Source organism: Oratosquilla oratoria, chromosome 36 (assembly GCF_046742065.1).
Source record: "Oratosquilla oratoria isolate Oo_2021 chromosome 36, ASM4674206v1, whole genome shotgun sequence".
Taxonomy (NCBI): Eukaryota; Metazoa; Arthropoda; class Malacostraca; order Stomatopoda; family Squillidae; genus Oratosquilla; species Oratosquilla oratoria.
Window position 1 is genome coordinate 4,696,201 of NC_134812.1, and position 27,486 is coordinate 4,723,686.

The 27,486-nt window shown below is 42.4% G+C and overlaps 1 protein-coding gene across 6 annotated transcripts in view; it reads left to right on the top strand.

Moving 5' to 3' along the window:
• Positions 1-25,742, top strand: part of Pcl (polycomb protein Pcl) — a 73,527-nt gene extending 47,785 nt beyond the window's left edge. For all 6 annotated transcript variants that reach the window (XM_076174441.1, XM_076174437.1, XM_076174436.1 and 3 more), the window contains exon 12: positions 20,792-25,742. In XM_076174441.1, the coding sequence (XP_076030556.1) occupies positions 20,792-21,430 (639 nt within the window). In that variant the 3' untranslated portion in view covers positions 21,431-25,742. The remainder of the gene's footprint in view (positions 1-20,791) is intronic.
• The last annotated feature ends 1,744 nt before the right edge of the window (positions 25,743-27,486 follow it).

Below are 27,486 nucleotides of genomic sequence, written 5' to 3' on the forward strand. Positions count from 1 at the left end.
GTGGTAGTGGAGAGGAAGAGTGTATTTGTGCATGATATAGTCATTTGTATGTTTTGATGTTTCTTGGCATGTGCGGGTGTTCTGACATGTGGTGTAATGGGTGTTCTGTCATGTGGTGTAATGGGTGTTACATGTGGACAAATGAACAGCAGCACATCTATTGGTCATTACATGGCTATTTTGGTACTTAACATATTATTAATAATATGAGAGGGAGGGTGGGAGGGGTGTGGAGTGTATTTAGGGATGAAATGGGTGGGAGTGTTTTTATGCCTTTCCCTTTTTGGCTACCTCCCTTGGAAGGGGGAAAAAGCCTTGGTATATGTATGCATGTATGTATTACTATTATTGTTTTCTTCCTTCTCTTTTCTCTCTCTCCCCCCATTATTTAGAAGTAAATAATTCTAATTTTAATGAAGTGGCCTTGCTGTGGATGTGCTGTGTCTTGTGACACTGCTTCTGACCCAGGGCAGTGGACAAGGTGCAGGGATGACCTGTCATCCGGGAGGTGCTAAGATGAGAGGGAGGGTGGAGGGGTGTGGAGTGTATTCAGGGATGGAATGGGTGGGAGTGATTTTATGCCTTTTCCTTTTTGGCTACCTCCCTTGTAAGGGGGAAAAAGCCTTGGTATGTGTATGTAAATAATTCTAACTGGAGATTTGTAGCTATGTAAATGTCGAGACTTTTGAATACCTCTACAGTGGAACAGTCGATGACATTTGATGGTAGACCATTCCATATATTAACAACGTGATTGAAGAAAGAGCATTTTGCTATGCATCTTTGAAATAATTTTCCTACAATCATGCATCCATTACTCCAAGTTGCATTGGAAGTGTCAGTTTAAAAACATTTTTAAACATGTTTTTAATTCCTCAAACAATTTTGAAGACCTCAATTAGATCTCTTATTTTCAGTTTCAAGAGACTAAACAAATTTAGTTTACTTAAGCACTCTTTGCATGGCTTGTACAGCAACCTAAGAATGAGCTTTGTTACTTTATGCTGCACTCGTTCTACATACATATACCAAGGGCTCTTATTCCCCCAACATACTCCATTCCCATTCAAGTTTCCCTCCTTTTCTTGGCTCCTGGAAGACAAGTCATCCCTGCATCTCACCCACTGCCCTGGGTCAGAAGCAATGCAGCATGACAGCACATCCACAGCAAAGCTGCCCCATTGAATCAGTGACACCCCCCCCCCCCCCCTCCCACTTCATCCCCTTGTGCAGAAAAAGAGAAGACAGGGAGAAATCCCTTTGGGCCGTGTCAAATTATTTTTTCGCGCATACTCCTTCACCCACCATCCCCCACCCACTCCCTTTCATGTATCACGGCATCATCCATACACAACATTCACCACTCACCTCTATCTTCTGTCTTTTCCCTTCCTCAACAGACATCATCCATTCTCAGTATCCCTTTTGCCCCATCCATCCATCTCATCCTTGGTTGTCCCCTCATGTTTGCTTTCTACACTGCCTTCCTCACTTCTTTTACTAATCTTTCTTCACTCATTCTTTCCAAGTGTCCAAACCATCCCAATACTCATCAACCCTATCTCCAAACTCCCTTTCCATCCCTGCACTCCTCACCTCCTTGTTCTCACTCTATCCAGCCCTACTGTAGTTCTCAGGCATTTCATCTCAAACACATTTAAACTTTTCCTCTTATGTTCCATGTTTCAGCCCCATGCAGTGCTGTTGGCTCAATCACCCTTTCATAAAATCTCCTCTTCAGATCTATTTCCAAGTGTCTATTTCTCATTACATTTTTTAATCCCCCAAGGCATTTACTTGCTTCTCTCAACCTACATTCTACCTCCACGTCCACTCCTCCCTTTCCAACCACATTCGCTCCAAGTATCTAAAACTATCCACTTTCTCCAGTCTCTTTCCCTTAATACTCCCAATGTGGTGCCATTTCCTCCCTTTGTACACCTCAACACCTTACTTTTACTAACATTTATCTTCAACTTTTTTTGCATACCATCCCAAACTCTGTCACTAACTTCCTTAATCCCTCCTCTGATCCTGCTACAAGCGCAGTGTTGTCAGCTAACAACAACTGGCTTATCTCCCATTTTTCTCCATTTTCTCACCATCTCCAATCCCCAGACCATTACCCTTGCATTTACCTCAGGCACCACCCCATCCATGTATAAATTGAACAACCAAGGTGACATGACACATCCCTGACGAAGTCCCACCTTTACCTCAAACAACTCACTCCCCTCATTTCTAATTCTAACACAATCTCTACTACTCTTGTGAAAACTCTGGACTCCTCTTAATAGCTTTCCTCCTGTCCCATATATCTGCAATACCTCCCACAGTGCCTTCCTGTCTACCCTATCATAAGCCTTTTCCAAATCCATAAAGGTGGAGATGTGTCTAGAACGAGAGTTGATGATAGCAAATAGTGTTTAGGAAGAAAGTCAAGCATAAGTACACATGGGAGAGGGTGGTGGATGGAACAGTGGTAGACAGGGCATTAATGGACTATATAGTGGTAACCAGGAGAACAGTAGGAAGAGCAGGATGTACATGTTTAAAGGGGGGAGAGAGGAGGGGAATGTCAGATAATTTTTTGGTGAAAGGTAAGTTGAGATTGGAGGATAGATAGAGAAAGAAGAAAAGGACAGAAGGTAGGGAGGTGCTTAAAGTAAACTTCTTAAATGAGAAAGAAAAGAAGGAGCACAAGAAGAATTTGAGAGGAGTGGGAAGGAGTGAAGGATAGAGTAGAACTAGGAGTGGAGGAATGGGGATAGTTCAAGGAGTCACAAGGTGTGCAAAGATGGTGTGTTGAATCAGAAGGACGTGAGGGAATGAAGGAAGGGTAAGTGGTGGGATGATGAAGCAAAGAAGGTTGTAGAAGAGAAGAAAGCATTTACAGATTGGTTACAAAATAGGACAAGAGAATTATATGAGAGGTACAAAGAAAAGAAGTAAATCATAAGATAAAGAAGGCAAAGAGGAGAGCAGATGTGAAATGGGGTAAGAGTATGACAGAAAATATTGAAAGTAATAAAAAGATTTGGAAAGAAATTAAGAGAGGAAGAGGAGGCAGATCAAGTAGAGAAGAAAAGGAACAAGGTGCAGATGGAGATATGATAATGGAAGAGACGACAATAAGAGGAAGATGGGCATAGTATTTTTGGGAGTTGCCAAATGTGAAGGCAGTTGTTATGATGAGAACAGGTAAGGCACCTGGTTTGGATAGGTGTCATCCAGAAAAAAAAAAAAAAAAAAAAAAAAGTACAGTGATGGTGGACTGGTCGGTGAGGGAGTATAGTGACAGGACTGGATGAGTGCCTGTATAGTTCCACTTTTTAAGGGAAAAGGGGGGCAAATGTGAGTGTAGCAGTTTCAGATGGATCAGCATTTGAGTGTAGTTGGGAAGGCATATGGGAGGGTTTTGATAGAGTGGATTAGGAGAGGAACAGAGGGAGTAATTGGTGAGGAACAGTGTGGGTTTAGGACAGGTAGGTGTTGTGTGGATCAGATTCTTGTGGTAAGACAGGTATGTGAGAAAACTTTAGGAAAAGGTAATGGTGTTATTTTTATTTATTTTTTATTATTATTATCATTATTATTGGACACATGGAAAGAATGAGCGAAGAAAGAATAAAAGAGGTGTGGAAGGCAGATGTGGTGGGAGTGAACATGTGGGGACGTCCTAGGATGTGGTGGATGGTGGGGGTGAAGGGGGCTTTGGGGAAGAGGGGAATGTCTGTTGAGGAAGGAAGGGAGAGGACGGAAGACAGAGGTGAGTGGAGAATGGTTGTATATGGATGATGTTGTGACTGCATGAGGAGGAATGGGCGGGGGGGTGGGGGAGTATGTGTGAGTAAATTTTGACGCAGCCCGAAGGGATTTCTCCCCGTCCTCGCCTTATATGCACCGGGGGACGGAGCGGGGGGGTCGCCGATTAAATGAAGCGGCCTTGCTGTGGATGTACTGTGTCTTGCGACACTGCTTCTGACCCAGGGCGGTGGGCAGGGTGCAGGGATGACCCGTCATCCAGGAGGTGCTCAGATGAGAGGGAGGGTGGGGGGGGGTGTGGAGTGTATTTAGGGATGAAATGGGTGGGAGTGTTTTTATGCCTTTCCCTTTTTGGCTACCTCCCTTGGAAGGGGGAAAAATCCTTGGTATATGTATGTATGTATTATTATTATATTTATTATTATTATTATTATTATTATTATTATTATTATTTTTTTTTTTTCCTTTATGGATTTGGAAAAGGCTTATGACAGGGTAGACAGGAAAGCACTGTGGGAGGTATTGCATTTATGGGATAGGAGGAAAGCTGTTAAGAGCAGTCTTTTTAGGAGAGTGGTAGAATTTTAATTAGAATCAGAAATGGAGAGAGTGAGTGGTTTGAGGTAAAGGTGGGACTTTGCCCGGGATGTGTTATGTCGCCTTGGCTGTTCAATTCATACGTGGATGGGGTGGTGCGAGAGGTATATTCAAGGTTAATGGGTTGAGGATTGGAGATAGTTAAAGGAAATGGAATAAAATGGGAGATAAACCAGTTGTTGTTTACTGGTGACACTATGCTTGTAGCAGGATCAGAGGAGGGATTAAGGAAGTTAGTGACAGAGTTTGAGAAAGTGTGTGAAAGAAGGAAATTGAAGATGAATGTGGGTAAAAGTAAGGTGATGAGATGTAAAAGGGGAGAAAGTGGCAGCAGACTGGAAGTTAGTATTAAGTGAGAGAGGCTGGAGGAAGTGGATAGATATAGATACTTTGTGTGGATGTGATGGAAAAGGGAAGAGTGGAGGTGGAGATAGAATGTAGATTGAGAGAAGCAAGTAAATTCCTTGGGGAATTAAAAAGTATAATGAGAAATAAAGATTTGGGAATGGATGCTAAGAGGAGATTTTATGAAGGGGTGATTGTGCCGACAGCATTGTATGGAGCAGAAACATGGAACATAAGAGAGGAGTTTGAATGCGTTTGAGATGAGGTGCCTGTGAAGTATGATAGGGTTTACTAGGGTGGATAGAATGAGGTGAGGAGGAGAACAAGGGTTGAGAGGGAGTTGGGAGATAGGGTTGATGAAAGAGTATTGGTATGGTTTGGACACATGGAAAGAATGTGTGAAGAAAGATTAGTGAAAGAGGTGGGGAAGGCAGAGGTGGAAGGAGTTAACATGAGGGAACAACCAAGGATGAGATGGATGAATGGGGTAAAAGGGGCATTGGGATAGGGGAATGTCTATTGAGGAAGGACTGGAGAAGATGGAAGGTAGGAGTGAATGGAGGGTGGTTACTTATGGATGATGATGTAATACATGAAAGGGAGGTGGGGAAAGGGTGTGATGAAGGGATATGTTCACTTCCCCCCACCTCTGCCTTTCATACCTCTTTTGCTAATCTTCACTTATTTTTTCCATGTGTCCAAATCATCCCAATACTCTTTCATCAGAACTGTCTCCCAACTCCCTTTCCACCCCCAGCTCTCCTCACCTTGTTTCTCACTCTATCCAGCCTAGTAACCCCTATCATACTTCTCAGGCATTTCATCTCAAATACATTTAAACTCTTGTGTTCCATGTTTCTACCCCACACAGTGCTGTCTGCACAATCATCCCATTATACAATCTCATTGCATCCATTCCCAAATGTATTTTTCATTACACTTTAATCCCTCAAGGCATTTACTTGCTTCTCTTAATCTACATTCTACCTCCACCTCCACTCTTCCCATTCCCACCACATTCGCCCCCAAGTATCTAAAACTATCCATTTCCTCCGGTCTCTCTCCCTTAATACTCACTTTCAATTTGTTGTGAATCAAGTAGAGAAGAAAAGGTAAAAGGTGCAGATGGAGAGATGATAATGGAAGAGAAGGCAGTAAGGGGAAGATGGGCAGAATATTTTAGGGAGTTGCTAAATGTGAAGGAGGATAGGGAGGGAAAGATAGCTGCAGTGGGAAATGCTAAGAAAATGAGAGTGATGAGTGAGGAAAATGGAGGAGAAATAAGGAAGGATGAAGTGAAGGCAGTTGTTTAAGATGATGAAAGCAGGTAAGGCACCTGGTCTGGATGGATGCCATGCAGAATGTCTGAAAAAGGGAGGTACAGTGATGGTGGACTGGCTGGTGAGGTTATTTAATGTTTGCTGGAGAGAGGGTAGAGTACCGGAGGACTGGAGGAGTGCCTGTATAGTTCCTCTTTACAAGGGAAAAGGGGACAAGTGTGAATGTAGTAGTTTCAGAGGGATTAGCTTGTTAAGTGTAGTTGGGAAGGCTTATGGGAGGATCTTGATTGAGAGGATTAGGAGAGGAACAGAAGGAGTAATTGGTGAGGAACAGTGTTGATTTAGGACAGGTAGAGGTTGTGTAGATCAGATCTTTGTGGTAAGACAGATATGTGAGAAAGCTATAGGAAAGGGGAAGGATGTTTTTAGGGCTTTTATGGATCTGGAAAAGGCTTACGATAGGGTAGACAGAAAGGCACTGTGGGAGGTTATGCAGATATACGGGATATGAGGAAAGCTTCTGGGAGCTGTCAAAAGTTTTTATGAGAGTAGTAGAGCTTGTGTCAGGATTAGAAATGGAGAGAGTGAGTGGTTGGAGGTAAAGGTGGGACTTCGTCAAGGATGTGTTATGTCGCCCTGGCTGTTCAACTTATACATGGATGGGGTGGTGCGAGAGGTAAATGCAAGGGTAGTGGGTCAGGGATTGGAGATGGTTAAAGAAAATGGGGGAAAAGTGGGAGGTGAGCCAGCTATTATTTGTGAACGACACTGCGCTTGTGGCAGGATCGGAGGAGGGATTGAGGAAGTTGGTGGCAGAGTTTGGGAGAATATGTGATTGAAGAAAGCTAAAGATAAATGTGGGTAAAAGTAAAGTGATGAGATGTACAAGGGGTGAAAGTGGCAGTAGACTGGAAGTGAGTATTAAGGGAGAGTGACTGGAGGAAGTGGATAGTTTTAGATATTTGGGTGCAAATGTGGCAGGAAAAGGTGGAGTGAAGGTGGAGGTAGAATGTAGATTGAGAGAAGTGGTGGTGGATTGGTGGATTAAAAAGTGTAATGAGGAATAGACATTTGGGAATGGATGCTAAGAGGAGACTGTATGAAGGAGTGATTGTGCCAACAGCACTGTATGGAGCAGAAACATGGAACATAAGAGAGAAGGAGTTTAAATGTGTTTGAGACGAGGTGTATGAGAAGTATGATGGGGGTTACTAGGCTAGATAGAGTGAGAAATGAGGAGGTGAGGAGGAGAACAGGGGTGGAAAGGGAGTTGGGAGATAGGGTTGATGAAAGAGTATTAGGATGGTTTGGACACATGGAAAGAATGAGTGAAGAAAGACTAGTAAAAGAGGTATGGAAGGCAGATGTGGAGGGAGTGAACATGAGGGGACGTCCTAGGATGAGGTGGATGGATGGGGTGAAGGGGGCTTTGGGGAAGAGGGGAATGTCTGTTGAGGAAGGACGGGAGAGGACAGAAGACAGGGGTGAATGGAGAGTGGTTGTATATGGATGATGTTGTGATGCATGAGGTGGAATGGATGGGGGGTGAGGTAGTATGTGTGAGCAAAATTTGACGCAGCCCGAAGGGAGTGTCTTAAAAGGAGGGAGGTACAGTGATGGTTGACTGGCTGGTGAGGTTGTTTAACGTTTGTCTAAAAGAGGGTAGAATGCATGAGGACTGGGTGCATATACAGTTCTGTTGTACAAGGGGAAAGGTGTGTAAGTTTCAGAGGATTCAGTTTCTTTATGCTCACTTCCAGTCTACTGGCACTTTCACCCCTTGTACATCTCATCACCTTACTTTTACCCACATTTATCTTTAGCTTTCTTCTATCACATACTTTCCCAAACTCTGCCACCAACTTCCTCAATCCCTCCTCCGATCCTGCCACAAGCGCAGTGTCGTCCACAAACAACAGGTGGCTCACCTCCCACTTTTCCCCATTTTCTTTAACCATCTCCAATCCCTGACCCACTACCCTTGCATTTACCTCTTGCACCACCCCATCCATGTATAAGTTGAACAGCCAGGGCGACATAACGCATCCTTGACGAAGTCCCACCTTTACCTCCAACCACTCACTCTCTCCATTTCCAATCCTGACACAAGCTCTACTAACTCTCATAAAAACTCTTGACAGTTCCCAGAAGCTTTCCTCCTATCCTGTATATCTGCATAACCTCCCACAGTGCCTTTCTGTCTACCCTATCGTAAGCCTTTTCCAGATCCATAAAAGCCAAAAAAAATCCTACCCCTTTCCTATAGCTTTCTCACATATGTCTTACCACAAAGATCTGATCTACACAACCTCTACCTGTCCTAAATCCACACTGTTCCTCACCAATTACTCCTTCTGTTCCTCTCCTAATCCTCTCGATCAAGATCCTCCCATAAGCCTTCCCAACTACACTTAACACGGAACTGCTCGGACAGACAGTCTAGGGAACGACAACAACTACACTTAACAAGCTAATCCCTCTAAAACTACTACATTCACACTTGTCCCCTTTTCCCTTGTAAAGAGGAACTATACAGGCACTTCTCCAGTCCTCCGGCACTCTACCCTCTCCCCAGCAAACATTAAATAACCTCACCAGCCAGTCCACCATCACTGTACCTCCCTTTTTCAGACATTCTGCTTGGCATCCATCCAGACCAGGTGCCTTACCTACTTTCATCATCTTAACAACTGCCTTCACCTCATCCTTTCTTATTCTTCCTTATATATATATATATATATATATATATATATATATTTATATATATATATATATATATATTAGGGTGCTTCTAAGAAATGAAAGTTTAATTTTTAATTTCTCCAGGGCTTCAATCAATTTTTTTTTATCCAAAACTGATACAGAAAAAAGGGTTTTGAAATCAAATGATATTTAAAGGTCGCGCACCAAACTTCAAATGTTTATTTACCGTGCTTCAGTAAAATTGAACTGAACGACCAGCAATACTCAAACAAACGTCACCAAAGCTCATCAAACGATAAATTATTTCCTCTCAATGAGTTGGAATTTACAAATCCCAACACATAAATTTCAGCCTTCAATCTTTCTTCAAGGCAGCTGCTTTGGTCGAAGCGGGGAAAGATTTCTGGTGTGCTTCAACTACTTGAAGGACGAAGTGTTACTGCTCTTCGTTTCTCGTGAGTTAGGCATTGAATTCGGACATGAGCGCCACTCCTTGCTCCGCCAAGTCGTTGACCACCTTCAGAGATCCAACAAGGCATCGAGAATGGCGGTACTCTTCGTCTCCTGCCCACTCCCCAGGATCTTTCCCGAGAAAATCAGCTGACAGCTGGAGGCACTTGAAGAATGTCATTGTGGCTGAGGTGACAAAATCCGAGAGGTCCTTCAAGCTGGCGGAGAGTGGCGGAAGCCTTTTCGGAGGGTCGTTCGGGATTACCCTTTGAAGATTCGTCACCATTTTCTTCTTCTCTGCCACTGTGACTCGGTCGTCAAAGAAAGCAAAGGCAACAAGCACTTCCAACACGTACCACAAGTGGCGATTGAATGCGCTCGAAGCTGCCTTGCCAATGGCTTTGATGGGGAATGCCTCCAGGGCTTGAAGGAAGTCGAGATCGTTCTTCGGAGCGAAGACAGCGGAGGGGACCTCGAACCAGTACTTCACGTAAACTTTTGTGATAAAGATGGCCACTTCCTCCAAATGGTTCCATGTCGCCTCGCTCCGTGACGGCCGCCGAGAAGGTCCAGGTCGATCTTCGATGGGGGTACTGGGTTTTGAAGAGAACCACCTTGAGTGTGTAGATGGCACAAGCCATCCATCTCGCCCGATGGATTGCTCCAGGCTGCTTGAATCGGATCCCTCCCGGGAGATGATCATCGAGAAAAATTATGGTCAGCTGGAGGAGTTCCTTGTAATCATCCCTCGGTTGTTGCTGCTGGAGCTGAGTCTTGCAGAACAAGATTACCTCCTCCTTCCATCCTTTGACCAGAGGTCCCAACTTCTCATTTTGAACGCTCGTCGTGAATGAATTCTGGCAAATTCGGGGCCAGTAGTCACGGAACATGTCAATGCTCGGGGATGCGGAAGTTTCGAACATTCCCAACACCTTTTCCAAGGCGATTTCAGCCACATGATGCCAGCAGGCAAGATGGAGATGCTGTCCGATTTCCTTCTCGAGGATGACAGAGACCCCTCCTTTGTGGCCCGTGTTAGAGGCTGTTGTGTCAAAGCACAGCCAGCTGACTGGGTCTCTCACTCCCCATTCATCCACTGTCTTGAGAATCGCCGTTGCCATCACCGAAGCAGTCCCCGAACGAAGTTTCGGAATGGCAAGAAGCTTGACAAGGTTGTCACCAGACACAAGGATAGGTAGCTGGTCGACGGTTTCCTTGCCGGGAAGGGAGAAGTCCTCCATGATCTTTCCGTCCTAGTGGAGAACTAGAGGGACTTGTGGGTTGAAGGCCTTCTTCATTTCAGCGGCCAGGGCAGCTTGGCACTTCATTCGAGCCCGCCGGATCCCACTGGGGCTGATGATGAGTTCCTCGACATCTCCTTCGAGGCGGCTGGAGGAGCAAATAATTTAACTTCGATGCGCGACCTTTTAAGATAAATCGATTGTAAAATTATTACATCTACGACGTTTTTTTGTTAAATGAAACAAGCTAACACCCTGGAGAAAGAAATTTTATTACTTTGAAATTTTGCCTATATACGATGGAAGCACCCTAATATATATATATATATATATATATATATATGTATATATATATATATATGTATATATATACAGGTATATATATTTTGTCACCTTTGGGGCTACTGAGAGTAGGATATGTAGTCCTGTTCCCATTTTTTGTTGCCTTTTACGACTCGAGTGGGAACACTCGGTGGCAGTATTCTTTCTCCCCTACCACAGGGTTTATACTCTTGGTGAGAGCTATTTCTTACACTGTCAGTCTTGTTGTGGAGCTAGTGGTCAACCCATTCAGCTGCACGTTGAACCTCAGGCCGTCTTGAGAAAGCAAGAACCCTTCACCCTGGCTTAACAAAATCCTCGTACTACAAATGGAATGGATGCGAAGAGGAGACTGTATGAAGGAGTGATTGTGCCAACAGCACTGTATGGGGCAGAAACGTGGAACATAAGAGAAGAAGAGAGAAGGAGTTTGAATGTGTTTGAGATGAGGTGTCTGAGAAGTATGGTGGGGGTTACTAGGCTAGATAGAGTGAGAAATGAGGAGGAGAGGAGGAGAACAGGTGTGAAAAGGGATTTGGGAGATAGGGTTGATGAAAGAAGATTAGGAGGGTTTGGACACAAGGAAAGAATGAGTGAAGAAAGACTAGTAAAAGAGGTATGGAAGGCAGATGTGGAGGGAGTGAACATGAGGGGACGTCCTAGGATGAGGTGGATGGATGGGGTGAAGGGGGCTTTGGGGAAGAGGGGAATGTCTGTTGAGGAAGGAAGGGAGAGGACGGAAGACAGAGGGGAGTGGAGAATGGTTGTATGGATGATGTTGTGACTGCATGAGGAGGAATGGGCGGGGAAGTGGGGGGTGGGGTAGTATGTGTGAGTAAATTTTGACGCAGCCCGAAGGGATTTCTCCCCGTCCTCGCCTTATATGCAAAGGGGGACGGAGAGGGGGGGTCGCCGATTAAATGAAGCGGCCTTGCTGTGGATGTACTGTGTCTTGCGACACTGCTTCTGACCCAGGGCGGTGGGCAGGGTGCAGGGATGACCCGTCATCCAGGAGGTGCTCAGATGAGAGGAAGGGTGGGAGGGGTGTGGAGTGTATTTAGGGATGAAATGGGTGGGAGTGTTTTTATGCCTTTCCCTTTTTGGCTACCTCCCTTGGAAGGGGGAAAAAGCCTTGGTATATGTATGTATGTATGTACAAATGGAACAATATACATCAAATATTCCACCAGGAAAAGGGGGAGACTTCATTGAATTTATCATTTATCTTCCCAGTTGCAAGGGGGTAAAAACCCTTTTATATCTATATATATATATATATCTATATATATATATATATATATATATATATATATATATATGTATATATATATATATATATATATCTTTTTTTTTCCTCCAACTCCTCAAATGTTCCATCCACACAGTCACCCAGCATATATCCAGGAATTAGGACTCAGGCCAGTCTACCAAAGTGTCAAAGTGTTACCCCAGTCCCTTTAGCATCTTATATTGTGGGAAGTGAGGTGATCATATGGCTGGAATATCTGAATGGTATTCCTGTTGACTACAACCCCAAGTCTTCCTCTAGTTTGAAGGAGTCTTAGGGATTGGCTGTCTCTATACTAAAGACTTCTACCCCATACAGGTAGTCATCCAAGGCACACACTCATTCCCACCCATTGATTACTCATTTGTTACCTATTCATCTTGGCTCTATGTGAGTGAAGGGTCATCCCTTTCTCCTGCCTATTGACTGGGTTAGAAGCAGTGCAGCAAGACAGCACATCCACAGCAGGGCCACCTCTTTTACATGGCGACTCGTCCACTTATGTGCAAAATAGAGAAGACGGAGAAATTCCTCGGGGTCAAATTAATTGATTGTAGATTCACAACCATTCTCCACTCACACCAATCCTTTGCCTCCTCCCTTTCTTGTTCAACAGACATTCCCCTTAGGAGGAATGGGCATCAGGAATTAGGTAGAGGAGTTTAAAGTAACACAAGGTTCCTACTAGTGGAAAATTGCAGCTGTTAAAGAACATGTCCCTGGACCATACATGTCACACAAAGCTAATTAAATGAATACAGTACATAAAATCTCGATATGGCTGTATATTTTTACACCCTTGATATTGTTTGTTTATTGTGCTACAGAAGCTGTAATCTATATATAAATAGGTGTTTTATTTATTTGTTTCACTCCAGTCTTTTATTTTCAGATGTTTATTTTTAATATGTTTTCTTCAATATCAGTGACCAGGTAACTGAAAGTGCCCTATATCAATGACAGCATAATCTTGCAAGTTTTGGATAAATCACTTCACCATATTTTATGCTCCAATGGTTATAAGGCTCAAAGACCATAAATGATTTGGTGAATATGAATTTTAGTTGGGCTGAAGTTGTTAATCATATTGGTAGAGCAATTTCATTGTGTAAGAATACTTACCTCAAAGTCTATGATGAGCAAGGTAAAGCTACATTTTGTTTCCTATGGGGTGTGAACAGTCTAGTGAAGGTAAAAGGGAGAGGTGTCATTATCAGGTAGGTGCTGAAGCCTCTGTAAATACAAGGACAAATGACATTTATATTCGGATAAACATTTTAGCTTCACTGAATCCTTGCTGTTTCAAAAGATATTGTAGGGTACCCATTCTATGCTTCACCGTCCAAATGTGTAAATAGTAGGATGGGCTAAATTAAGTTGAAGGGGCTAAGGGTGATTGGTCTTTTAGATGATTGTAATAGTTTATAAGTCTAAGCCTAATCATTGATACTTGTATGACTTTCAGCCCACATATCAAAGGCCTGACAACAAAAATCAACAAGGAAACAAACACGTCAGACTACAGAAAGACATTATAACCATATATAATCAATTCATAAGAACCATTCTCATCTATGCCTCCACAATGTGATTCCCAACAATCAACAAATTGAGCACATGTAACTTACAAAATGCTTTGGGGGACTGAAAAGTGTCATGAGAAATGGACATCAAGGAATGGATGCAAAGAGGAGATTATATGACATGATGATTATGCCAACAACAATATGGGGCAGAGACTGAATTCACAAGAGGCAGAGAGAACTTTAACCACTTCAATATGACTCAAGTTCTCACTCACAGCATTGGGTGCCATATGTAATTTGCATCATACTACATGCATTATGAAATATAAAGTCATGGCTGTATTACTCATTCTCATTTACTCTGAGTAATAGAAAATGTGATCGAACCAGTTCACAGAATGCGGGGTAACTCGTGTACAGCTATAAAAGATATACATAATCAAGATGCCAACACTGGCATCTTTGTGTACCCACTCATGCCTCATGATGCCTACATAGGCATCATCATACCTAAGTGGTTAAATGTGTTTGAGATTAAATGTCTGAGAAATGGTAGGGGTTACAAGGTTGGATAAAGTAAGAAATATGGAGGAGAGTGGGAGTGGAAAAGGAGATGGCATATAGGGTTTATGAAAGAGTATTGAAATGGTTTGGATACATGAAAGAATAAGTGAAGAAAGATTAGTAAAAAAGGTAGATAGAGTGCACTTGATGGGATGGATAGGATGAAAGGGGTTTTGAGTAAGGAGAGGAGATAGGGATGAGTAGAGAATGGCTGTGTATGGGTGATACTGTGATGTAAGGAAGGGAGAGAGTAGGGAGTGGTTGTGTGTGAATTGTATTTTAACAGCATGAAGGGATTTCCCTGTCTTTAAATTCTGCATGAGTGGATGGAGAAGTGGGAGGGATCGGTGATTAAGTGAAGCAGCCTTGCTGTGGATGTACAGTGTCTTGCTGCATTGCTTCTGAAGCCAGGGTAGTGGGTGGGATACAAGGAGGACCCTTCATCCATGAGTAGCTAAGATGAGAGGGAGGAAAGGGGGATGGATGGGAATGGGTATGTGCATTTTGACTTTGCTAACTTGGTATATAGATAGATCATTTACAAACACTACAGAGTGGAGCATTGAGAGTAATAACAGCACCCAATTGGACACCATACAGAAACCAAAGCCCTCCCAATAGAACATCACATGAAAATGAAAGGAATACAATTGTACACAAGAATTCTTAACACACACCCTTCACACAACATCTCACAAGTACCACCAACAGAACTCAGCAAAAAAAAATACACTAGCTGGATGTTATACATACATACATATACCAAGGCTTTTTCCCCCTTACTAGGGAGGTAGCCAAAAAAGAAAAGGCATGAAATCATTCCCACCCATTTCATCCCTGAAAACACTCCACACTCCTCCACCCTCCCTCCCATCTTAGCACCTCCTGGATGACGGGTCATCCCTGCACCCTGTCCACTGCCCTGGGTCAGAAGCAGTGTCGCAAGACACAGGACATCCACAGCAAGGCTGCTTCATTAAATTGGCGACCCCCCCCCTCTCCGTCCCCCCATTGCATAAAAGGAGAGGACGGGGAGAAATCCCTTCGTGCTGCGTCAAAACTTTGCTCACACACGCTACCTCACCCCCCATTCCCCTGTCCATTCCACCTCATGCATCACAACATCTTCCATATACAACCATTCTCCATTCACCCCTGTCTTCTGTCCTCTCCCGTCCTTCCTCAACAGACATTCCCCTCTTCCCCAAAGCCCCCTTCACCCCATCCATCCATCTCATCCTAGGACGTCCCCCCATGTTCACTCCCTCCACATCTGCCTTCCATACCTCTTTTACTAGTCTTTCTTCACTCATTCTTTCCATATGTCCAAACCATCCTAATACTCTTTCATCAAACATCTATAAACCTACCACTTGAACCACACAAAACTTCTACACAAAAATGCCTACACACTCGGATAACTAAACAAGCCTTCAGGAAAGACCACCAAACTCTGTACTCCAAGAACAATCCATAGATGTAAGCCCCACAAAGTAATAAGACCCACTCACACTGGCATGCCAGCACTCAGGACACCATCCAGCACAAAGATGGTACCAACATAGAATCAGGCTGGCCACAGACTCAAACTGACCTAGCTGACGGAGACAGAACACCTCGTATTACAATACCCCATGCTAACAAGCCATTGACAACAACACAATATCTCTTCCCCAAGTGATTTATGGTCCTATTCGGGGGCTGTTTGCTAGAGGGTGTAAGCCGTCTGCAAAAGAGATAGGTGCAACAGATTAATTGCCTCCAGTCTTGATCTCTGCTGCAAGTAGTGGTCTTCTATCCCACTTGGCCGGTAACCAACTTGGATGTATTTAATAACCGGAAATTAATTACCCTGACAGCATGAAGTGAGCCAGGCTTAGTTGGAGGATAGAGTGAAGTATTTGCTGGCAGAGGTTGGAAGGATGTGCGAGATGAAAAAATGGTAAATGTAGGCAAAAGTAAGGATGAAATGAACAAGAAGTCATAGTGGTGGTGGGTTGGAGGTAAGTTCAACCCCTTCCATATGCTGATGTTTATGTCAGCATCATGAGGAATGAGTATGTTGTTGTTGTTGTTGTTGTCGTTGTCGTTCCCTAGACTGTCTGTCCGAGCAATCCCGTCTCCCCAAGGAAGGCCACAGCTGAAACTGGGTTTTCCCACAAATCCTTTATAGAGTGTATGTTGTGTTGTTTGCATGCATGATTGTGTATAATGCAGTCTTCCATTATGTGTTGTATGGTATGGGGTGAAGTGTTACATCCTGGGCAGCTGTTCACAACACGGTCGTCCAGCTCTTCTGGTAGCTTAGAAGTGCTGGGTGGTGACCGCATCGCATTCTGGCAAGTGGACTCTGTCCTTACGTGGGAGAGAGGATTCAGAAGGGTGGATATCAGGGGGTCTGGCATGCAGCAGTGTGTTGTCTTTCAGTGTGTTAATGGAGCGGTGAGTGATATGATTATGAATATGTTTCCGGAGGCTGGTTTTTGGTGGTTGTGGAGGAAGAGAAGAGAGTATCTGTGTGTAATAAAGGTCTATGGGTGTAGTTTTAATGTTTCTTGGTGTGTGTGGGTGTTCTGCTATGTAGTGTAGCGGGTGTGATGTGTTTGTGGTGGCTGCAGCAAGTGTTTGTGTGCCTCTCATGTCGAGGTGGTCCTTGACTTTGAGGACTTTTGTTTCATGGTGTAAATGGTCTGTAGGTGATGTATTTGTGCAGCCTGTAATTGTTTTTAGGGCTTTGTTTTGTATGATTTGAAGGGTGTTGTGGTGTGTCTCACTGAGATTAGGAGCCCATGCAGGACTCGCATAATTCATCACTGAGCGTATGCATTGTTTGTATATTGTTATATTAGTTTCTTTGTTTTGTCCAAATGTTGTTCCAGTGATTGACTTAAGTGCGTTAAGTCTAGGTGTGCATTTGTTTTTTTATGTTTGTGAGGTGTTGTTTGAAAGACATGGATGTATCGTATGTTACACCAAGAATTTTCGGTGTGTTTGTGTGTGGTATTAGAGTGTTGTTGATGTAGAGATGAGGTATGTATTTGTGTTCTTTTGTCCAGTTGGTGAGAAGTGCTGTAGATTTGGTTGGAGCTATTTTGAGTCTGTTTGTGATGAACCATGTGTTGAGTGTGTCAAGGTAAGGCTGGATTATTTCTGCAGCTGGAATGAGTATGTATATGAGGATGCCAGTATTGGTGTCATGATTATAATTATTTTATAGTTGTAGCAGAGTGACCCCTGGATTCTTTGAACAATCTTGATTGCATTTTCTGTGGTGATAAACAGAAACAAGCTGTAACTTGATATTTTGTTATACAAGTATTGTGATTCATCATCGTACATCAGCCAGCCGATGCTGCATGTGAGAATTTGATTTGTATTGAAGAGGTTAAAGGGTGAGAGACTGGAAGAAGCAGTGGACTGTATTTTGGGTAATATAACAAGGAGTGAAGGTGAATTATAGAGTAAACAAAGCAAGTGAATATCAAGGGTGGGTAAATGAAAACTGCTATGGATGTACTGTGTCTTCCTGCATTGCTTCTGACCCAGGCAGTGAGACAGGGATGACCCTTCATCTACCTGGATGGGAGTGGGTGCATGCCTTAGTTGGTTACCTCTCATAAATGGGAAGAGGCCCATGGTATATAGACAAATAAATGAAGGAATAATTATGCCTACAGCATTGAAGCATGCAGGTAGGAAGAGTGAATGTGTTCAAGGTGAAATATTAAGGAAGTATAGTGAATGTTGTGAGGATAGAGTGAGAAATGTGGAGGTGAGTTGATGGCGTAGGTAGAAAGAGAGCTGCAGAATGCTTAGAGGGCTTAGACATAAGGACAAGTGAAGAAAGACTATTAAAAAGTACGGAAAATAGAAGTGGATGGAGTGAACTTGAGAATAAGACCTAGAATGAGGCAGAAAGATGGGATGGATACAAGAGGAATGTTTGTTGAGCAAAGTAGAGAAGTTGCAAAAGGTAGGAGTGAATGGAGAGTGCTTGCAAATAAGTGAGGAATGTGGCTGGAGGGATTACCTCTTATTTACTCCATAAATTTCCTGAGTGGATGAAGTAGGGGGTTAAACCAGCTGGCTGTTTGGCCCATTTTCGGAAGTACATCCTGCTGCTTTGCCTCTGACTCAAGCAGTGTGGTGTGGGGAACAGGGACCTTTCATCTATGGAATAGTTAACATGGTAATGGTAGTGAATGAGTGTAGGGTGGGCATGTGTTTTATGTTTCAATGTGGGTACCTCTTTTTTAATGGGATAAAGGCTTACTGGAATATGTGTGTGACAGCATTGCTGTGTAGGCCAACCATTATCTGTTCCTTCGAATACTTAGGATCAGTCAGTCAGTTGCTCCAGTTTTTCTTCTCAAGTAGACCCATAGCCTCAGGAAACTGACTGGCTAGTGGTTCAGTCTATAGATTATTTAGTGAAGAGATATTGTGAATTATCTAGACTTGAGTGTAAGCCAGTATAGTACTTTGTTTTGTGTGTGGTGGTTGCATCTAGGCCATTTCCCATGTTTGATAGTATTTTATTGCAGGATGGTTACCTGAATGTAGGCAATGAAGTGCAGGTTTTGCTTATGTAGGCAGTGATTTCAGGGGAGGGGACTGTGAAGTATAGAACTTGGGGATTTACTAAGGAGTTTTGATTTGTGGTCTCTGTGTGTATGTACTTGTATGAGTAGTGCAGTGTGCTGGCTGGGGTAGGTTGTTGTAAATGAGTAGAATGCAGATGGAGTTGTTTTGATGTGTATGCAGTGTTGACTACATAGTTATGCATTCAATACTATAGGGAGTTCTTTTGGGCACTCCTGTTGATCAGAGCTACACATCATTCTCTGATATTAGAAAAATTATCTACTAATAAAAGAATGCTGAGCCACATATTACTAATGCTATCCCCCTGGGTCAGAAGCAGTGTCTTGCAACACTGCTTCTGACCCAGGGCAGTGGACAGGATGCAGGGATGACCCGTCATCCAAGAGGTGCCAAGATAAGAGAGAGGGAGGAGGGTGGAGGGGAGTGGAATATATAGGAAATGGAATGGGTGGGAGTGGTTTCTATCACTTTTTCTCTTTGGCTAACCCCCGTGTAAGGGGGAAAAAGCCTTTTGTATATGTATCCCTCTTTTCTACTGCCTCCTTAACTCTCTCCATACAGTGATGCATATGTAGGCATCATGAGATGTGAGTGGATGACAGGGTTGGCGTCTTGATTATGTTTATTTTGTAGTTGTAGCTGAGTTACCCCATATTCTGTGAATTGACTTGATCAGACTTTCTGTGATTATTAATATTCAGGGTGAAAGAGAATGAGTAATACAGCTGTAACTTTATATTTTGTAACACAAGTATGGTGTTGCATCATCGAATCCTCATACATCAGACAGCTGGTGCTGCCTGCAAAAATTTGACTTGTATTGAAGAGGTTAAATATATCCTTTACCGTTCCTTGGTTGCCATCTATTTTTCTTGTGCCCCTGTGTTGGAGAAATGAGAATGCCGTCACTGCGTTCCAGTGTGTCATAGAAGGCAACAAAATAGGAGGAGAGTGAGGGGAGGGTTCCCCAATTTTTGATTTATTTATTGATTTATTTTTGGTTGGGGCAGGGCGGGGGGAGATAAAATGTCGCTCCCACGGACTTTGAGCCCATGTGGAGGGAGGGGCTTTGTTGGTAAGTAATAAGAGTTGTCAAGAATATGTGATAAATGAGGAGTTGGGAGATATAAATGGTTGTGAGTGCACATAGTCCTGATAGTGAGAGAAAGTGAAGAGGAAAGATGAACTTTGGAAGAAATGTGAGTGTGATTGTGATATATCTAAATGCTAAGAGAGATGAGCCAATAGATGTAGTGATTGGGTGTGCAAGAAGGGAACAAAAGTGGAGATAATGTTGGTGTGTTGATAGTGAATAGTTAATACATACATATACCAAAGGCTTTTTCCCCTTACATGGGGGAGGGGGGGGTTTAGCCAAAAAGAAAAAGTCATAGAAACACCTACCCATTCCATTTCCTATATATTCCACTCCCCTCCACCCTCCTCCCTCCCTCTTTATCTTGGCACCTCTTGGATAATGGGTCATCCCTGCATCCTGTCCACTGCCCTGGGTCAGAAGCAGTGTTGCAAGGTACTGACTATATGGTGACATAGTCAGACTAGCTTTATATTCTTTCCCTAATTAGAGTGAAATCTCTACTGGTAAAGGGTTGATGAAGTGCTTGTATTTTCCTTCCTTAAACCTTTTCTTTGCAATGTTTATGTCTGTTCCTCTCCCCTACTCTATTTTTCTTCTGCAAAAATTCAAGGGGCATAAAAGAGTGGGAGGAAGACTAATCAGAATCTTGGGTTAGTAATGTGCATAGATGAGAGCAAAAGGGAAAAGATTGGTAGTATGTTTGTGAAACGAATGATGGTTTTGTTAGCATTGAAACAAAACTGAAAGGGAATGGTGAGTTGAAGTTTGGGAGAATTTTGGGTAGAGTGGCAAGGTCTAGTCTCGAAACTATCAGCTTCCTGGGATGTGCCACCAGATAAATTTAAACGAGTTGATAGGTTTTGAAGATAAACAGGGTTTTGGTTCTGGCAACATCTTGACGGACCACCACCACTTGCAGATACCCATCACCGATCCAGCATTAAATAAGAGAGGTTAAAAACATATTTCAATATTATGTATGTCTATTCACTGTCCTTTCTTTTCAGGGCAAAGCTTTGCGTGGAAAGTTGAAGAGTACAGTGCTCACTCCTGGATCAGTCACACCAGGGGACACAAGTAGTGACGAGACCTCATCCCATGGAACACTAGAATCCTTCATACCTCCACCCTCAAACTTTGAGGGTCAGAATAATCCATTCCTCAATCTCGATTCCCTCAGCTATGGACTGCCAGTGATCAGACCTTTGAAAAGAAAGTTAAGTGAAAGTGACATAAGAATTGGAAAGAATGGAGAGATAAAAAGGAGGAGATTCCGAAAGAAAATGGACCGAGCGAAACTGATGGCATTGATACAGAATGGGGCTCTGAATCCTCCCCCTTTCAATGGTTTAGGACTGAATGGTGTTCGAGTGAATGGGTTCCACAGTATCAAGAACTGCCTTGACTATGCCCTTAGTGCTAGACTGACAGGGTCCACCAAACAAGAGGAAAATGGTCTTGAAGAAGATTCCCCCCATGTGGCAGATAAACTGTCTTTCAGTGACCTCAAATCAACTGTGAACAATTACTTTGGGGCTGCAACCAGAATAGCCAATGGTGAAAAGTTTCATGTGTTGGCGAGGCGAGTCAGTCCTCACGGAAAAATTCAGTATCTAATTGAATGGGAAGGGTTAGGCACATCATAGTGGTTCATGGGAGCAGCAGTAGTGGTCAGGCTGCAAGACTCTCATCTTGGCCCATGTCAGTCGTAGTTGCAAGATCGAAGTTAATAGATAAAGTGTTTCAATGAAATTTCATCAGATGCTGGCATTTTTTGAATATCCAAATATTTCAACAGATTGTGTTCACAAATCACTGCCAATGTTAGTGACAAGAAGTGTGCATGGACATAACTTTCCAGTTGATATCCAATTGACACTGTCCTAAGCCTTCGTTTGACTTTGTTGTGATACAGGCAAATGGTGACATGACTTTTGGTTTCCTTCCAGTATGAAAGCGGTTTCCACATGATGGGTCATGGAATTATATTTGTTCATACTGGAAAAGTCTACACATCAATACAAATTGAGTGATATGTGATACTTATTTGATGTTATGTTTGTGTTTAACCTGAAAAAATGTTCCCCCATAAAGAAAAAAAAAATGAAATTTACCTACTCTTTATTACTGGAGAATAGCTTATTTTCCGATGCATTGGTAGCGTAACACAAAGGACTGTATGATTTGTGCTTGTGTTAGTCATGTAAATACAAACTAGTAGTAGAGCTCTGGGCATATACTTCAGATCTTGAAAATCAGGTTTCGAAGTGGGCCCTCCACCGACTACGAGACTGAGGGAGCTTTGAATGGGTATTATGAGCTGATGCCCATGGCACTCCAGTGAATGAATGATTATTATATATATTTTTTCTCCCCCTCCCCCACTGCTCTTCCCCATTAAGTATGAAGTGTGACTGCAACGTGTCTTAAAGAAGCTGGAGACTCCTTTGTCATGGTAAAGAGAAGGGAAAGGCTTTGTGTGCTGATAGGATCCCATGCCGTGCTTCCAGGGACGGGATTCTGCACACATCAGGTCTTTTGGGCCCGGTGTTGTATGTGCACACTTGTTTATTTGCCAAAGAATACAAAATACAATGTTGTATTGGCCAGTTTTGAGAGTAGAGATGAAACAAGCTTAGGTATTTATTGTTAATTCTTGTTTTGTGTTATTACCATAATTTTGGTCTGTTAGAGTGCATGTGCTGCATGGCAGTGGTTTGAGTGGAATTACAGATCAGGTGATCCGTCGTGTCCAGTTTGAACTGTTACTGTCAAGGTCATTGCATTTTCTGTACAACTTGATGTGGAGAAAATAAGCTAGTTTTATGTCTGTAGGAAACTCAGTCTGCCATTGTATCCTTGAGTTGTGAATTGTAAGTGTAATCAAGTTGTACATATCTCTACCCTCAAATACTGGCTGAAATCTCACTGCCGTTTTCTCTCCTGCTCAAGAGAAGCCCCCAGAACAATATCATGCCTTATTTTCCCTCTTATTTTTTTTTCCCCCTTGCACCTATTTTTCCCCTATTTTTTACTCCACTATTTGTTTCAGTTATTTCACCAGCACTTTGGGACCTCGGCTTCCTAATAAGATAGCTATGTGACATTCCAGAGATGGTTGCTGGTGCAGCTAGGATGTTCACACTGACCACCCCTGTGGGGTTACTGCACTTATCTGTCTTGCCCAGTATTGTGGGGTCACTGTTTCTGTTTCTGCTGGTAACTTTGGTGGTGGGCTTACTGCAAAGGTCTTGCAGAATGGGTTGGGTTGAGTCCAAGGAGTCACCATGGCCTGCAAAGTCCGCACACATGGGATAATACAAGAGTGCTTATGTAGCCTCTGTTGTTGAGAGAGCAATTTATATGCTGGGATTTTTGAAAATCTGTATACCAAGCAAAGCAACTACAGTACAAATCAAGGTCATCTTCAAAGACAAGAATGCATAGAAAAGAATTTACATCATTGGTGTTTTGAATGGAAATGGTTTCGATTTTGAATGATGTTAGGTTTGGAGCGCCGTTTATTTTTTACTTTGTTAGTTAAATTTTCTCTTCTATTAATCAATTGTATATACAAATATATATTTAATGTACATGTCCATTGATTGGCCAAGTGTCTTGCTTTGTTTGAATCTGAAGTAGGTAAGAATTTGTTGGGACCAGTGGATGTTGCTTTCCTTTTGTGAACTACCCTGTATCCAAATGCTTCACTTCACCGGTCTTCCAAGCACACTCCTATTTAGAAACATTCGTTTAAAGAAACAGAATGCTGAATATTTTCCCCCACCCCCCACTGTGTAAACATACCCTCAAAATTGCACATGAATGCATTACCATCCTGGATGTTTACTCAGAGCTACTCCAATTGATTCCTGTTCCATTTTCCTCTCGTTTTTTACTGTACCTCAATTATATCTTTTTACTTTGTATCTTTAGAGCTTGTATCATCTGCTGTGTTGTACTTCCAGACCTTATCCAACTAGTTGTCCAATTTCTCTCTCCCTCTCTCCACACACACACCAACTTCCATGATCTCTTGAAAGACCCAGTTTTTCCTTTTTTCCAATTTGTAAGGAGTAAATTTTTTTTCCTTCTCCTGCAGGACCTCCCTACCCCCAAACAGGAAAAACCTTTTCCTTGGTGATTTATATTTCTGCAAGAAACTGTAGCCATATCATAGCATTCGTCATGTTTGCATGGGAGAATCACGTCAACTAAACGTTCTTGCAGAAGATAGTCTGAATGACCCCTCGTGTGGCACATGGCCGGTGAGAACACGACTTGACCCTTTGTAGGAACTTGTCACCACATGTGCTTGTATCTGGTGTCTCATTTTGTGCCATTCAGGAATTGATGCAATGGGTTTAGCACTCAAACCCAACGTATTGAAAGTTGTTTGCTTCCACATCTCATGGGTTGGACTAATGGTGCCTTCATTTCCCGCTCTACATACCTCTTTGTCAGCTTAGTAACTATGGTGTACAAATCCAAATTTATAGATAAACCTACTACAGAGAGGCTGAATTGTCTCCCATTCAGTATATTTCCTATGCAGTATTGCGTTTTACAAAGTATGTCAACATTTTTCTTCTCTTTTTATTGTTATTATTATTTATTTATTATTATTATTATTATTATTATTATTTTTTTATCATTATCATCATCATTTTTATTTATTTTCTTTGATCTTTTTTGTTTCCTAGCATTGTGAGGATGTAGAGAGAAGTTGACTAATCAGGGTTTAAACCTGAGGAGGAAGGAGAAGTGTATTGGTGCACTGGGGCAGTTGTGAATGTTGCACGTTGCCATTAAATTACAACTGTTGAAAGACATTGTGAAAATTGGACTAAAGCATGGTCTACTTTCATGATGGCCATTTCATGCCTGGCCCACCTCCGTACCTCCTCTGCAGTAATCTAGTCATTGTTTGCAGTCAATCAGGCAGTAAGCACCATCGTTTCCTGTAACTAATAACATCAGTAACGACTTTTTCTTTTTCTGCACCATACACATATACGTACGTACACAACGCTGCTGCAGCTGCAATCCTTTTTGCCTTTGCTTTTGGGACCACTTTTATGTAAAAGTTCATTCATCACGAATTTATTAGGCCACCTTTCGTAATGCCCGCACATTCCCCCCCCCACCCATCATACTGCCCTTCCCATGTGCAGAGCCCTAGTCCTGGATCATCGGAAGAATATCCTCACTTTTTATATCTTCCATGAATATGATTTGCTCCATAGTTTTAGGATTGGACTGTCTAGATCATCTTGGTTACATCCTCCCTCCCTCCCATCCCCTCATCCCCCCTGCCTACTATTCCCTCCCATGCTATTTTTATGTGGCGTCTGTTATGCCTAGCTTCCCAAAGGTGGTACTCCTGCTGCCACCATGTCGAGACTTATGAGTTTAAGTGTATATGGTATGCACTGTACCTTGTCAGCATATGAATTGGTTTTAATCTGATCAGAACATTCCCAATTTTTAAGTGATTTTTAATCCCCTGACAAATAAAGCCTTGAGTGCGGCGAATGCGAGACTGTTTTTAGATCTGTTATGTTAATGTTACCCAAGTATCCAAACCTTCCTCGACACATCCATGAAACGCCACACCTTCCACTGTATCAGTTTGTATAATATGATAGTTTGTTTGTGTTAAATCTATCAGTTTGTTGTTGAGGTCAATTGTTTTTTGTGGAATGTTAAGTAAGGGACTATCACATCTCTAGGCGCTCGTATGAAATGATTATGTTAAACTGAATGTTCCTTGATTTACATATTTAAATTTCAGATGTGCGATTATGGAATATTTAATTTGAAATGTGTAACTTGTTTGAATCTAAGAAAATTGTCTTTGTCTCCCATCTTTTGTAAACTTGTTTTTATTCTTTGTAGATCTTTTAAAGAAAAGGGTTCCATGTTTGTAACTGAATAAACTCGTCCATATGAAGATGAACACAGTCATTGACTTTCAATTTAATCCAATCTTCGCATGGTTTTGATGTAGATTGCATGGTGGTTATTGCTGTTGAAATTTGCTATTTGAACTGATTTAATGGGACTGTCCGACTTTATTTAATTTGAAGAAACAGATTTATTTGCTGTATGAATCCCTGAACCAAAATTCCAATACTTACAAAATTTGTGGGTTGGAGATGAAAGTAGTCAAAAAATTTTTATTCAAGAATTATATCCTCTGTACCTTTCGAAGTATTGTGAGGATTTGGCTCTCCTTAGAGCTAGCTGTTGCCCCTCCACCATGTACTTTGTGGTTGACCCATTGGAAGTCTATGCTATGAGTGAGGTAGCAACTGAATGATGGGGCTTACTACTAACAGTTAACAAGGACTTATATTTTTATGGACAATAATACACTGTTACCAAAAGGTATTGTAGGTTCGTGGGTTTTGGTTTAGTAAGAAGGCCTCTGGGAGTATAGTATTTGTAAACTACGGAGATATTGATATGTTAGAAGGGTTAAATGCTGTGGTTGGAGATAGTAGGGAGGTTCTAACAAGTTTGATCACAGGTGAATTGCATCATAAATGCAACCCCAGCAGAAATCCATATAGGGGTTATCCAGTGCACAAATACATGTGTGCACACACAAGCTGAGTTGGAGAGTAATAACAGAGACTGCATGAGCATTGCTACATTCTTGTATAGTGAGTCCTCGTTATACAAATTGAAATTACCGTATACTGAACCCAAGTTTCGACTTGTGGCAGATGTACCTTCTCACTGCTCTTTCCTCTTCAAAATATCTAAATTTACCTCCAAAACAAGAGCGGATACCGTATCAGTAAATTTTTCTTATCGTAAATAGAATCGAGGGTAGTAATTACCATAACTGAATTTACCAGATAAAGAATTACCGTATAAGGAGGACTCATTGTGCTACAATTAGGTAAATACATACACTTTCTCTTTCACATACACATACTCTTAATCTCTACTCTCCTGTCTCACTGTGCGTGTGTGTCTTTCAATATCGGCACATACCACCATTGTAAAAATCGTGAACAAATAACTACACTATTACGCACACATAATAAGAAAAAATAAATGAAATAAGTTAGTCTTATCAACATGTCTTGAGCCAATTGCATAGAATTGCAAGAAGGTCTCCTTTTCTAAGATTATCTCTTACTCTGGTATGGTCCTGTAACTATATAGCTGTTACTGGGCTAGTGACACCGGGGAAGATTGACAGTCGGTTTAGGTTCTGGACTTTATTGGCATGACACTGGTGTACACACGCGAGTGGGCCGGCCGAGCCTTAGAAGGATACTGACCGTGACCTGACCTCACACCCGCCTTAAGTACCCGCGGGGCGTACCGAAAAGTAGCGCCCCCCTGGCTGAGGCAGGGTTGCCGTGTGTAGCCCGGAATTGTGCTTTCCTACGGATACAAATGCATGTAGTACAGCCGTAATATTTCCTTAACCTACACATACGTACTATGAGGCCGAAGGCCAGCTGTCTGTGCCCCACGTTTACACTCATTGTCTAGCCCCTTACTGCAAACGGCGATATTACAAGCCGAAATACTGCACAGAAGCACATGTGGGGAACTCCGTTCACCACAGTCCTACATTGCAGAACCAAAAGATTTTGTTGGTGGCTGGTAAGTACAAACTGGTCTCTCCAAATAATTTAGTTCTAAGATGTCTTTAAATGCAACTTGCCATGCATACTGA